The 15,572-nt window shown below is 38.4% G+C and overlaps 1 protein-coding gene across 2 annotated transcripts in view; it reads left to right on the forward strand.

The window, feature by feature from the left end:
* LOC134754622 (potassium voltage-gated channel unc-103) overlaps positions 1-15,572 on the forward strand; it is a 50,781-nt gene that overhangs the window by 12,958 nt on the left and 22,251 nt on the right. Inside the window, exons 2-5 of one of the 2 annotated variants that reach the window (XM_063690953.1) lie at positions 1,407-1,921; positions 5,003-5,089; positions 5,640-5,787; positions 5,870-6,051. In XM_063690953.1, the coding sequence (XP_063547023.1) occupies positions 1,670-1,921; positions 5,003-5,089; positions 5,640-5,787; positions 5,870-6,051 (669 nt within the window). In that variant the 5' untranslated portion in view covers positions 1,407-1,669. The remainder of the gene's footprint in view (positions 1-1,406; positions 1,922-5,002; positions 5,090-5,639; positions 5,788-5,869; positions 6,052-15,572) is intronic. The other variant, XM_063690954.1, reaches the window with a different exon arrangement.

Genomic DNA, 15,572 nt, shown 5'->3' on the forward strand with positions numbered 1-15,572 from the left:
TACCTAATTCTAACTTATTAATTTCCTCGGGACAGTCAGATTAGGTTTATTCATTTACTAATCAATTTATTTTACAGTGCATATGGTGCTACTTTCTCGCACTAGTGCGTAAAAGAGCACTTTTCGTGCATATGTCGAAAGTTTAAAGGGCCATATGTACTGTAAAACGTTGTACGATACACGTGCGAATAGGTAATTCGCAACTCGTGTCGATTTAAAACACACCCTTCGGTCGTGTTTTAATTTATCGCCACTCGTTTCGAATTTCCTCTTTTCCGCACTTGTATCGTAAATAACTATTTTAGAAAAAAAAAAAAACTATGAAAACGGATTATATCGCGTATATTGAATTTATAATACATCCCGACGTTTCGAACTCTTTACAGCGTTCGTGGTCAACGGGTGACTGAGGAAAAATTACAAATTGCAAAAATACCCACATACTAAAATAATGAACAATCATAGACTACAAACTTTAAGGCTGGTTGTACATGCAAAATCGGTTCATAAGGCTAGTTATACACTATAATTATTTTTCAAGTAAAGATATATATATATATACGCGATAAAAATAAACTATGCCGGCTCCAACCCTACACCACGGACCCGAGAAGATTTAATTCCCTCCTAAATTGTAGGAGGGTATCCCAATATGGGACCGGCAACAAACTCGGCGGGACACATCTTTTCAAAACATCAGAATGTCCAGCATCATCCAACACTACGGTCTCACAGTCTATGTCTCGCTTGCTCCTTTATCAGGTGGACTACAGGATCCCAAGCTGGTGGTAGAGAAAAGCCATCTTCCCTATTAAAGTTTGGATATTTCTTAATCTCAATGGCCTCGCGCAGCATTCTGGGTATGTAACGCTTCTCCTTGGCAAGAACCAGAGGCTTATCAAACTTGATTGAGTGATTGGCTTTATCCATGACATGCTCACAGACAGCAGACCTAGGTCGACGGTGCTTGACATCAAATCTTATCTTGAATTAAATCTTCTCGGGTCCGTGGTGTAGGGTTGGAGCCGGCATAGTTTATTTTTATCGCGTATATATATATATCTTTACTTGAAAAATAATTATAGTGTATAACTAGCCTTATGAACCGATTTTGCATGTACAACCAGCCTTAAAGTTTGTAGTCTATGATTGTTCATTATTTTAGTATGTGGGTATTTTTGCAATTTGTAATTTTTCCTCAGTCACCCGTTGACCACGAACGCTGTAAAGAGTTCGAAACGTCGGGATGTATTATAAATTCAATATACGCGATATAATCCGTTTTCATAGTTTTATTTCATGAGTAACTATCGCGGTAACCGAAGACAATATTATTTTAGAAAAGTTTATACATATATCTAATCACAAAACCATACCATTGTAAACATTCATTTCACTGTTGTCAGAACCAAAAAACTTTAAAACGTATAAAAACAGTTCAGTTTCACCACTGTTCTGATCATTAAGCATTCGAGATTTAATATCCTCAAGAAACTAAAGAACACTTAATTTGTGAGTATTCGGAGAGACGAGTTACGCATCTATGCAAAACTCGGCAATCGCTTTACTGGAGTCGGCCACGGCATTCGAGAGGGCGGTGCTGGAATGTGAGCACCTGGAGGCGTCCGAGCACGGGGGGTTCCGGTGAGAGCGTTGGCGCGGCAGCGGTATGGAAGAGCGCGGGCCCCCCGATGTGCCGCTGATCGTGACGCCGCCGGGCGCGGGCGCCGGCGCGGGCGCCGCGCTCACCACCTCGCGGCGCACCGCATCCGCGCGCGGCTCCCGCGACGACCAGCTGCCCTCCGCTTGGCGCTCCTCAGTCCGTGTGCGCGACACCGGTTTCCGCGGCTCTCGCAAGAGCGTCGTACGTCTTGAACCGCCCTGTAATGGTCTCAACGGGCTACCCACTATCGGCAAGGAGGTAATAGAAATCTCTTTGCTTACCTAATGATACCATAATCGTTATTTAAAATTTAAACAGACGTCTAACATAGGTACTATAAAATATCATTAAAGTTGATAAACGAATCATTCAATACTTATGGCATGAGATGAAGGTAAATATATTGGAAAATAGCAATATCTACATACCTCTTAATTTATACTAGTTGTAGTTGAAAAGGTTTTCGTTTTATGTTAGTCAAGTGTACCTAAGTAGCATAGGCGACAAGTTACCTGGGGTAAACTATCAGGGGCAGCTATATTGTAGGAATATCACCACGGCTGGAGCATTCCATCGTTACGTAATCGACATTAAAAAACGGAACCCTGTCTGTCCGTTTGTCACAGCCTATTTTCTCCGAAACTACTGGACCAATTAAGTCGAAATTTGGTATACTTATGTAAGTTTGTGACCCAAAGATGGACATGTAACGTAAACAAATGAATTTTAAACATGGGGGCCACGTTTGGGGTGTAAATGAGAAAATTAAAAAATAAAGTATTTCAAAATATATCGTGTTACATGTCAAATGAAAGAGCTAATTGTGAGCATCTCAATTTTTTTTAAATATAATTTTATGATGAACAGTTTAGAAGTTATTCAATAAAATAGGCAAAAAATTACCATTCCCCCCTTTATCTCCGAAACTACGGCATCTAAAACTTTGAAAAAAATACACAAAATATTTCTTTATGACAGGAAAACCTATTAAAAAGGTGCAGTCAAGCGTGAGTCGGACTTAATTACTTAGTTTCTGATACGACCCCTACGTATTTTTAAAGACATTTCACTCACGTTAAACATAAAAACCGGGCAAGTGCAAGTCGGACTCGCGCACCGAGGGTTCCGGGTACTGTTTAGTATTTGTTGTTATTGCGGCAACAGAAATACATCATTTGTAAAAATTTCAACTGTCTAGCTATTAGCTATTATTGTTCATGAGATACAGCCAGTAGGCCGAGCACATGATTGGCGCGACAGTATCTCGCCGCGAGATAGACTACCTGTCTTTTACTAACTGTATGAATTAAAGAGGGACGGATAGTCTATATCGCGGCGAGATACTCTCGCGCCAATCATGTGCTAGCCCGGCTGGTGACAGACAGACGGACAGACGGACAGCGGAGTCTTAGTAATAAGGTCCCGTTTTTACCCTTTGGGTACGGAACCCTAAAAATGCATTGTCTAAATTGTGTAATGTACCTTGGAACGCGAGTCCGACTCGCACTTGGCCGGTTTTTTTTTTTACTTTCCAAGCCTGGTACTCTTTTAGCTTGTCTTTTTATCCTGTACCTATTATTAGTATTATCTTAACGCCGCTTGTGTTCTTAAAAAACTTTATAACCTTCTTTTACTAATAATTCATACGTAAGTTGACAAAGAAATTCGGCATTAAAGTAAACGTTACGTAAGCGACTCGTACTCATAATTACGCCAATAATCTGTGAGCTACAATTAGACATTGCTCAAATAATGGATTTTGTTAAAAAAACTAGATGAAAATGTTGCCTTTTTCATGGAATGCTCCAGCTGCGTTAAAATAAGGTGAAAGGTAATAGCTATTTGTGGGGTATATATTTATTTAGCGTGCCAAACAGTACTTAAAGAAACATATACGATAGGTAACTGTTTTCTATTATACGTTTATACTTGATATGTTTTGTTAGGTACCGAGATACTCGTATATGCCATTATCGGGCCACAGCGGGCTTGGCTGATCTTAAGCCCAACCAGCGTCATAGAGGGTTAGTTACAATTTAGCTGTGATTAGCTACAACATATACAGTGTGGAAAGATGAGTTGGGCCCTGGAGGGAAACTACCTTAAATCCTTAAGCTGGCCAGCTTAAGGATTTAAGTCCCGGGCGAGGCAAGCGAGTTTTAGGAAATCTTTGAATACAGTTTTGTTTCTTTTTAAAAATAAAGGAATGTCTCCTTTAAGTAAAATAAGCCAGCTTAAGGATTTAAGGTAGTTTCCCTCCAGGGCCCGACTTATCTTTCCACACTGTATATATACTATGAAAATGGCATTTTATTTTAGTTTGTACTTATACTATATTTTGTTCACCACTATTCACTTACTACATTAGGCATAAAAGGTAACTCGATTGATTCGCGCTATATACTGGTAAGCTTCTAATTTTTCCTCTGAGAATCTTTAAAGTTTCGATTATACATACATATATTTTCTTTTTTATAAGTCTTCAATCTAGCGTAACCCAATAGCTGGGTCTTTCATTTTAATTTTAATGAAAAATTCACGTGAATCTAGCGGACGAAACTTTGTCCAAAATGTTGTACTAGATCGATAAATGATAAATAGATAGATGGCAGTCAAATCTACGCGGTTTACTAAAAAGTATTCTCAGTTCTGAATGGTATAAGTTGAACGTAACTAAATGTTTTAACATAAATATGCTCTAATAAAGAGAATTCATACATTTGAAACTACTCTAAGTACTCTAGGTAAGTGCTTGACTAATGTTACACTGATTGTCACTCCATTTTGTAAAGTGTAATGGTTCACAATCCTACAGCGTAATTTTAAAGTAAACAATAGTTGCAATAAAGTTACGATCATATTTATTATTATACAATAAAACGTGTACATTGTTTATAAAGTTTTGTATATATTATATGAGTCAAAACCTTTATGAATTAGCCTAGGTATCAGATCCGCGTTTTTTAACGTTATATTTTAATAATCTTTAGGGTTTCATTAATGTTTATGAATTTCATTAGTCTCAGAAATTGTATTTAAATTTCTAAGTTTCGCTCCTCGCTACCTAACCATTATTTAGTATACAATAATAAAATCTCAGTAAACATTCTAAGACGAGCATGCTGTAAAAATTGGCGTACCCTGTAGTGTTTTGATTAGAGGAATGTGTTACAGATTTATTTTTCATATTTATATAAAATACATTAACAGAATTTTGATATATAAATAATGTTTCAGCTGCAAGAGCATATATCCTAGTCGTAGATCAATGAGCGTGTACAAGAACACGGTCATACGAGTAAATAATACTTGATGAAGTAGCGATGATATTGTTCGCAGGTACTGTCACTGGGTACGGCGGCCGGCCACAAGGGAACTACTCAGCCTTCTCCCCCCTGTACCATCCTTCACCATTCTCCTTATAAGGTAAAGGTTGCAAGGTTTAACTTCCTCGATTTAGTCGATTTCTTTCGAGGATTTTGACAGTTTTTAGGGTTCCGTACCCAAAGGGTCAAAACGGGACCCTATTACTAAGACTCCTCTGTCCGTCTGTCCGTCGGTCCGACTGACCGTCTGTCTGTCACCGGGGGCCCGTTTCTTAAAAGCTTGTAGCTTGTAATACAAGTGGAAGTCCCTTTCTAACAAAAGCTGTCAAAAAGTGACATCCGCTTGTATTACAAGTTACAAGCTTTTGAGAAACGGGCCCCTGGCTGTATCTCATGAACCGTGATAGCTAGACAGTTAAAATTTTCACAGATGATGTATTTCTGTCGCCGCTATAACAACAAATACTAAAAAGTACGGAACTCTCGGTGCGCAAGTCCGACTCGCACTTGGCCGGTTTTATTTTATTTTAATAGCAAAGCCAATTAACACGCATTCATAGAACTTTGGTAAACCTTATAGAACGGTTGTATCTATCTACTAGTCGATATTTTTGAAATCTATGTGACTTTATTATAATTTTTTATTTCAGGCCGCTTGGGATTGGTTGATCCTAATATTGGTCATCTACACTGCAATATTCACTCCATACGTGGCCGCGTTTCAACTTAATGAGCCTGACTTCGATAAGCGCTCGCGGGGCTTTGGCGAGGATCCTATTGTCATTATTGATATGATCGGTATGATATGATTATTTTCATTTAATTAGTACACCATAAAGTTGATTGGCTTCTATTTAAATGAGTATTAATATGCTTACAGTGGACGTGACCTTCATAATCGACATTTTGATAAACTTTCGCACGACGTATGTGAACGTGGCCGACGAGGTGGAGTCGGACCCGGCCAAGATCGCCATGCACTACCTGCGCGGCTGGTTCCTCATCGACCTGGTGGCCGCCATCCCCTTCGACCTGCTGCTCTTTGGCACGGACACCGATGAAGTGAGCTACATTCCCATCCTTCCACCCATTAAGATATTAACTTCATATCACACACAGAACACACACATTAGAATTAGATGACAGCAACTCACCAGACTGTCATTTGTCCGAAATATTGACGCCTAGGTACACGATGGAGGTCGTAGTTACGTAAACAAGTTTTAAATTATATTGAATACTCCTGCTTAAAAACTGCAGCCATACGAGTAGCAACAAGATTGGAAGGGCAACGCAGCGCGACGCTCGCGATTCACGCGCCGGACGGTGAAATGGGTCGCAAGGCCACAAACTTAAACTAGGTCAAGAAGGTGGCGATTACCTATTGCATTTCTAAATGTTTCAATCGGAATTTTAATTTTGTTGCAATCATTTTAATCTAAATGAAGGCCCAGTAGGTTCGTGTTCTTCTCTCCCTCTCACTAAGCGTAAGCGTGACCGAGATGGATGTGTGTGCTCGGGACCGCGGATATCATGTTTTTGAATTTTAATTTTTATTTTAAAAATAAAAAAGAAATCGCTGAATTTAAGCATATTGTTGCTAATTTTTAGGAAGAATTTTCAGTTTTAGTTTTCATACAAAATTCATTATAAAGGCCCTCCACACTCATGCACGAATCACGGCCCGAAGCCGCGAACGCGAGTCTGGAGTCTAGTTCGCTAAACTGCGAAATCGACTCCACACTCGCGTTCGCGGCTTCGCGCCGCGTAGTCTGGAGCGGGCTTTATAGTTTAAAGTACATTTTAGACCTATGGTCGTGTTTTTTTTTATCGAGCGAAAGTCAAAAACAGGATTCGAATCGCTGAAGTCCCTAGAGAAAGGCCTCAAGATTGCTAATTAAATTTTTGGCAACCGTATTGTGATCTAAAAAAGCGCTACGTATTTTCAAAAACTTCGTTCTCTGAGCCTACTGCACCCTAATAAGCGTTTTCGGACAAACGGAACTCTGGATGTTATGATAATCACGTAGGTATCCGTAGTGAATGCATATTCTGCAACCACCTTGCAAAATCAACTACAATCTAAAAACGAAAGTGATTATAAATCAATCGATATCAGTTTTTCACTTCATACCACTGATTATTGATGGCAATTAAATAATAATATATGAATTCTCAACTATGTATGTAACTTTTTTCACTAGTTTTTCATTAAACAGCAGTGTTTACTTTATTTGTATGCAACATTGTATAATTTGTGTGTAGGTAGTAGTGGACTTTTATTACAAGTAGTCGTCCATTACATAAATACGCCATTTTATTTGATTTGGACGCAGAGATCTGAGTGATGTTTCATGTTACGTGTTAAGCTCGGTGGTGAAACCCAAAGGTGGGTGCGTATTGAATTTGTAATACCATTTCTTGTTACAGCAGGGGCTGGAAAGTGATGAGGTATACCATCTTTGAGAATTATTTTTTTGTTGCTGCCACTCGATTTTCTTACATAAATTTTAGTTGACATTTTATTCATAATCTCCACTAGCCGTTTAAATCCACCAAGCATTTCGTTAATGGAAGATATGGACGCTTCCCTTGAGCAACATGTTTGTACGTTTCCCGTGAGCCGCCAGCGTGGACTGTGCCGCAGCAGCGCTCGGCCGCTCCTGCGCTTACGCCCGCGCTCGGCGGCGCGGCGCACACCTCCCGAACTAAATTATAATTTACCTATGTACTTATTTGACTGCAGTACTGCTCAACTATAATTATATAGTTAGAATGCCTTGTACTCCAACTCACTAGAGTAGCACATACCTAATTAATTAGATAGCGTAGATATGAGTATAAAGTTAAATATCAATGGGCGTGACTCACGTATCTCGTATAAGTTATGAAAGATCATCTCAAACCGAAATTATTAATAAATAATACAAACACGCGCCTGGTTGGTGTAGTAAGTAGGTACCTAATACGTACACGAGTAACACTCGAATAACTTGGACAGCTAAAGTTTGGCCGTGGCGGGGTGGTAACGATCGTCGCGGTCGCAACTGTCGCAAGCAAGGTCACCTTTTCATTTAAATTCACGCATATGTGAATAACAATTTAGTTTCGTGTCAACTCTACACCAACAGAATTACCTACAACATTCTGGAATAGCGATACTAGGAGCCTATGTAGAGCAAATAAGTGCAAGAACCTACTTATTTAATGGATCACCATCGACTGCATCTACGTAACTTGTTAATTTGAAATATGTTATGCAATGAGTTCACATTTTAAACATGAGTTTACCGTTTGGAACATCATCATGGGCTTCTGTTTGTTAAAGTGCCAAGTTCACAAATCGCACTGAGCTTCGTAGCAAATACGCTCACACTTCCCAGACGATCCTTTGTTTGTACAAATCGATACAGTCGCCTGCAGTCACGACATGAAAAAGCACAAGTTATGCGAACAGTGTTTTGCAGAACAATTTCAACCACACGTTTTAATTTAATACCTACCTATCACTCTTTCATGTTTTAGATGTACGCTGACACTATCAATGCTTACTCTGATGCGTTTATAATTCTGTGTATTGAAACTGTCGCCGTGTTAATATCAGAAGGTCAATATCTATCCTGTAGCCTCTCTGTCTATCTTTGTACATGACCCTCAAACTAAAGAATAAAACTTCCTTGAGCTCGGGTTGGACCGGCCGCTCCGGCCTGTGAGCTTCTAGTGGAAGTGGGTATCCCGATAATAACCTACTGGCTCCTGCTATTCGTCAACATTAATTCACGTACCCACCCACCTTCGAAGTGGTATATTATTAAGGTTCTGTAGATGGACATTTTCAGTTAAAAGTGTTACATTTACTTTTTTTCGAAAAACCATCAATTTTTGGGTTACTACTAATCAGAATCAGAAAAAAAACAGTTGATACCTACGCATGTTCACATAGATGCGAACACTTTTTTTCGTTGTTTCAAAAATAGTCGTCGTATTTCTGGAAAAAGTCAAAAGTAAATGCTACACTTTTTTTCTGAGAACCCCCTGATACACTGTAATATGTTTACTTATTATTTTAACTAACATGTTATTTTTGTTTTTTCAATTAGTATTTTCTACTACTGGGATAACATCAGACAAATTTTCGATATGTTGAGAACCTTCCGTTTTTGAGTTCCGTACCCAAAGGGTAAAAACGGGACCCTATTACTAAGACTCCCCTGTCCGTCTGTCAACAGGCTGTATCTCATGAACCGTGATAGCTAGACAGTTGAAATTTTCACAGATGATGTATTTCTGTTGCCGCTATAACAACAAATACTAAAAACAGAATAAAATAAATATTTAAGTGCGGCTCCCATACAACAAACGTGATTTTGCCGTTTTTTGCGTTATGGTACGGAACCGTTCGTGAGCGAGTCCGACTCGCACTTGGCCAGTCTTTTGTTATCATTATTTATACGCACGAAATATATTTATATTTCTTGTTTGTTCTCATTTTATTATAGGCGGATATGGGATCAAATATTTTTTGTTTAAAAGAGCATACTTCACAGCTGGTCTCATCAGGAGCTGATAATGCAAACCTGAAGAATTTTAGGAAACTTCAAATTATCTACCTATAGTAACTACCTATATAGGTAGATAAATTAAGTATAATAAATTAAGTATTGCCTATAGTAAACATCTCTATAATCAACGTGACAGCAACAATGAACGTAGGTATAGTGCGACATAAAATAGTAGAAATTAAATAAAATGAACTTAAAAAAATCCATACTAAACTGTTGCCATGTTTTAAACATTTTACGTCAAGAATATGACAGTTACGTAGGAAATGGCGCCCTCAATAATTTTCTACAATTTCTTATCGGACTATATATCACAAATCCTGTAAAATAAGTATAGTTTGTCAAAGGACTGTCTCAAACATAGACAGAGAGAATCATACTGTTTTTGTCTTACACTAGTACTAGCACCCAAAAGAAAAGGATCGTTTTTTTTTGTTCTTATTTACTGACAATTTGGTTTGACCAACTTTATTTAACATCAGTTTTTGGCAACAGTTTACCAAAAACATAATTTTCATTTGTTAATTATAAATAGGTACGCCGAAAACATAAGACGAATAAGATATTCAACGTTTAACGCGCAAAGCGGGGAGGGGGAGTATGATTTACAAGTGTCGGTGAAATATCAAAAATACTCCAAATGTTCTCTTATATGTCAAAATTATTTGTTTGAATATTTAAAATCAGTGTTGGCTTAATTGCTCCTCCACACTATCGGCGATGATTGTTGATAGCTTCATCGTCTATCATCGGCAAGATCATCGTGCAAACATCCACACTATAGTAGCAACCACCCTTTGATGTGTGCCTGAAAACCGACAACTCACAGGTCGCAGGTGATGATAGACTATGACTGGCGGGGACTGCCGAGTATGCCCTCTACACTATCGTGCCCGCCACAGTCATGGTCTATTATCGCCGATAGTGTAGAGGAGCCATGACGCCACGACAGTATCTCGTCCGCGAGAAAGACTAACCGTCCCTCTAGTTAGTACAGTTGCATACCCTCTCTAATGGCTCCTCTACATTATCGGCGATGATAGACGATGACTGACGGGCACGATAGTGTAGAGGGTATACTCGGCAGTCCCCGCCAGTCATCGTCTATCATCATCAATGATCGCCTGCGACCCGTGAGTTGTCGGTTTTTTGGGCACGCGCACGCATCCAAGGGAATCGCCGGGTGGTTGCGTTGTACAGGCGATCATGTGGATGCTTGAACGATGATCTTGCCGATGATAGACGATGATACTATCAACGAACATCGCCGATAATGTAGAGGAGCCATTAATAATAGATACGTGGTGACGCGCCCCATCGCGCGGCGAACATTTTTTTTCTCATTTCTTTTGACAACATAATAGTCAGTAAACTGAAATAAATGTCATATACGAAGGAAAAAATGACCAAAAAATATTTTCATAGAAAATAATTTAATTTGTTGTTAGAGTATAATAGTCAGTCATTTTCATAGTCACACTGACTGTCAACCAAAATGACGCATTCATGTTAAAAAAAGAGTAGGTACAGTCGCCATCAGATATATCGGAGCGGCCAAGGTGTTCATAATATCTGAACATCACTCACTCTAACACCTTGATAATAGAGGTTTGTGAGCGCCTTGACCGTTCCGAAATATCTGATGGCGACTGTACAATAAAACATTGCACTGCCAGAACTATTATCTATTCCTTTTTTAGCTCCTCGGCTGTTTTTAAAGATTTCAGCAAGCATTACTTACAAATAACACGTCGCTCACTTAGTTTTAACGACTAAGATATTATGAGGTGCAAGAAGAGAGCGGCAGCAATCGATAAAGTCTGCTGTTATCCCAGTACTCGTAATTTAAGTTTCATTTTATTTTTAGTGTCTCCTGGTCTATTTAGTATTATTTAGATTAGATTATTTTAACGAAATAAACGTTTGTTTAAAACTCTTCGATTATTTTACACCTTTCATTTCCTTTTAATTAAAATATCATTTTATTATTGAGTTCGCCGTACATTAACGAATATTATACGAACAACTTTAATTGGGCATATTAAACCAATTTACATATTACTTATACAAAATCAGAATTATTGTGTTAATTTACAGACCGACTCTTTGTCGGGGCGTTTGCTCGACTATGCATGTTCTGGTAGCGTAGTCGCTTATAACTACATAAGTACGTACTCGAACCAAGAAAACTCAAGTACCTACCTACCTACATTACCGTCAGCTGCGGCCGCTTCCAGACCACCATGTATTCATTTAGATGCTTTTGGATGCCTTGGATAGAACAGAATGATATGCATTGTGGCTAGTTGCGGCTTGCGGCGACTGCTGCTGCTGGTATCAAAATAATACAACAGCATGTTTTAGAATCTAAACTACGCAATTAGAGCCTGATTTTATTAGAGCAATAGTATCCTAAAGTAACTTACTGTTAAATACATTACTTAACCCGCAACAAAACATTATATTACAAAATAAACGTTGATTATGGGATTATATACAATACAGATGGACACAAATGTCTCTTGTCTTAAAATAAGCTGAGCTCACTCGCAAGTGCCTAAGTGAAAAATCGTTGTGATCTGATAACCCCCCACATTTAGTGGCTATCGGAACATTTAGTAAATCATCATTAGCAATACGATTTTAATACCTCAAAAAACAAACTTTTTAACAGTGAATATCTGAATGTATTTGTTCATATAATAAGTAGGCTAAGCACGAAACACCACTGTATACGTATACGTATACGAGTATGTGGTATGTATTTATATGTATACGTTGAAAACATCCACTGCTCAGAAAAATATATATTGGGCCCTTCGCACATTTACCCCTTACCGGAATCGCAACCCGAAAGCCTTCGTAGATTTAGGGTCACCCACTTGTACTGGACCCGTAAAATGAATACCATAAAATACCTTTAAGTAAATCATATCATATTAAAATAAAAGTCTCAATATATGTAATTATGTACCTAGTTAAAAGGTTTTCCCTAAATCCGTATGTTCCCAGACAAAAAATATTAACTATTCGAGCTACCTACTCAAAACTAGTTTTCATGTGTTACCTACTGATTTGATAAACGTGTATGAGATACCTGTTGTCTTTATATTACAGTTTTTTTATTACAAACTTGTTACCGGCATATTTTCTATCAAGCTCATTTGAAATATTGTTGCGCATTAGAAAAGGATCGCTTTCGAAGTTTTTTTTTTTAATTCAAATGCCGCTACAGGTAGTGCATGATTGTTTGACATCGTATTTTCACGCAGACGCACGCACGTGTTATGCTATTTCAGTCAGTCTCAGTATTATACAATAAGTACTGAGGTTGACAGAAGTAGCATGACAAATACAAACGTTTCCGAGATAATACGATGGCAAACAATTATGCACTACATCTGTAATAGGATGTATTTGATGGAAAAGAAGAAAATGGCTGACGGGTTGTTAAATTTGCCACCGCTTCATCTCACAGAGTACCTATAAATCTTGAATTTAGATAATAATTAAGTATAGGTCTACGACTTATGTCAGGCGGTGGAAACATGTTGCGTGGTGATTTTCTAGTAGAAAGTAACCTAGCTTTGGGACTAAATCTAGTTTAGGTGTTATAATTTGACTTACTTCACATAATACAAAACAGTTAAATCGCAGTTAGCCATATTAACTTTTTATCAAGCGCGTCTAATACTAATATTCAAAAAGGTAAAACCGGCCAAGAGCATGTCGGGCCATGCTCAGTGTAGGGTTCCGTAGTTACCCTTCCGTGACAATAGGCTAAACTGGAGTTGGTATAGAAGATTGTTAACAAAGGGATGAAATGATGTTTGGTGCCTTTCACCCGAGTTCAATCTACTTTTACTTTTCTACCTTTACAAAAAACAAGACACATTTGCATTATCAGTACCTACTTTATTAAAGTAATAGACGTATAGCCATGATTTTTTCCTTAAAACTTACTTTCAACCGGAGACCTTGCGTGTCTGGTCATAATAATCCATAGCAAAATACAATACAATATTTATGAAAAAAACACATGTATTTTAGGAAACTGCAGTAATTTCAAAATGACTTGTTAATTAAAGTATGAAAATTAGCGATCTTACTTTTAAACTTACTTACTTACTGCCAATAGTCAACGGCATTACTCAGTCAGCCAATGAAACTGTTTGAGATAAATTAAATATTTTAATTTTTTTATTTTTAGGCTTTTAAACTATTATTAAAATTAAGTATAATCTAATTAAATTAAAAACTAATAAAATAAATAAAACATACCCACCTATCTTGAGTCCCCTAAATCTGTCCCCTGCGAAAGGGTGCCCATAAGGCTGGCTACATTCTCAAGAGCAATTTTTATCTTACATTTTACTTTATTTACATAAATAATGCTAAATAACTTTAAAAACCCATTTAATATCGTAATAACTTTTAACTGTGGCTGTACGTGTTTTTTAGGTGAAGGGGAGACTTTTTGCGGTAACTAAAAAACGGGTAAACTGATCATGTTCGTTATAGTTGTCATTTATTGTCTTTCTTAAGCTCTATATTTACGATTTTTTCTATATTTTTTGGACCCATTGTTCAAAAGTTAGAGGGCGCGGGAACACAATTGATTTTTCTTTCGCAGCGATTATTTCCGAATCTATTCACTTTATCAAAAAATGTTAATTGTAGACCCCTATCGTTTTGAAAGACCTATTCAACGATACCCCACACTGTAGGGTTGAAGCGAATAAATTACTCCCCCACTTTACGTTTTATTTTATTTTATTATACGACTTTGTTGGATTTATTGATTTATATATCCATGCCAAATTGCAGCTTTCTAGCACTAACGATTACAGAGCAAAGCATCGGACAGACAGACGGACGGACATGGCGAAACTATAGTTGACTACGGAACCCTAAAAACGAAGCGCAACTTCGACGGCTAGGCCGGGAGGCCAATTCGAAAATACATTTTGATGTCAAAATGATATCTAAATGCTGTCATTTTGCTAACATTCGCGCAAAGAGAATATGTAGGATAGAGGGGTACTGTCATAGTAAATTTTGCAGTCACAGTAAATTTACTGCCATCTATCGACACACGATTAAAACTAAAAATAACAATATCAAAATCATTTTTATTTGTATTTATTATTTTTATATGATTTTGACCCATGTTCTTTCACTAATATGTGTTAAAATTATTAAATAACAAACGAAACCGTCGACGCCATCTAGCCGATAATAGGCCAAAGGTTGGTATTGGTGGTAGCGCCATCTGTGCGAGAATCAAATTTTCATGGTTTATCAGGCACGTTTTTTTCTTACACATTCATCTTATACGGAGTTACATAGGTGTTTGATTCGCGCGTGCAAATGACATCATTTTAACATCAAAATGTAGGTTTGAATTGTCCTCCGGGTGTGAACCGACCGAGAAGGTCAAGGAATACTATGATCGTTAGGAAGGTGTTTTTCTCTTTGGCGGGGTACCTTTTTTTTTTAACGATGTGGTAATGCTGTTACGCATACCCCCTGTGACCTAATGAGGCGTCGGGGGTTATGTGGGACTCCCATCTCCCTTTCCTTTCTCTTAGCGAGAAAAGGGGGAGACATCCTACCCACTAAACCCACATCGGCTTTACCTGCATTGCCGTATAGGAGACGTCATGGGATCGCGAACATTCTGCCATGATGCCCCCGACAGACCAACCAGCTTAGGATGGTTGGTCAACCGCACCAGAACGAAGTTCAGGGACGCTTTACCCGATGAGTTAAGGACACGCTCCGAGGTGCAAAGGGGAACCTTACACCCTATATCGCGCCTCAACCCATCGGCTCTACTGAGGGATCTGGCGCACATCAGCTGCGTACTGTGCTCGCCTTCTCCCCCTCCGTCTACGCCGAAGCGGATGCGCGTCGACGTCGTCCTCGCGCAACCTCTCCGCTGCCTCCTTTTGCGACATTATCGTTTCACAAAAGGAGGCTACTTCGTCCCAGAATCTCTCGTTGCGCAGCATTGCAGTA

This window comes from Cydia strobilella, chromosome Z (assembly GCF_947568885.1).
Source record: "Cydia strobilella chromosome Z, ilCydStro3.1, whole genome shotgun sequence".
Classification (NCBI taxonomy): Eukaryota; Metazoa; Arthropoda; class Insecta; order Lepidoptera; family Tortricidae; genus Cydia; species Cydia strobilella.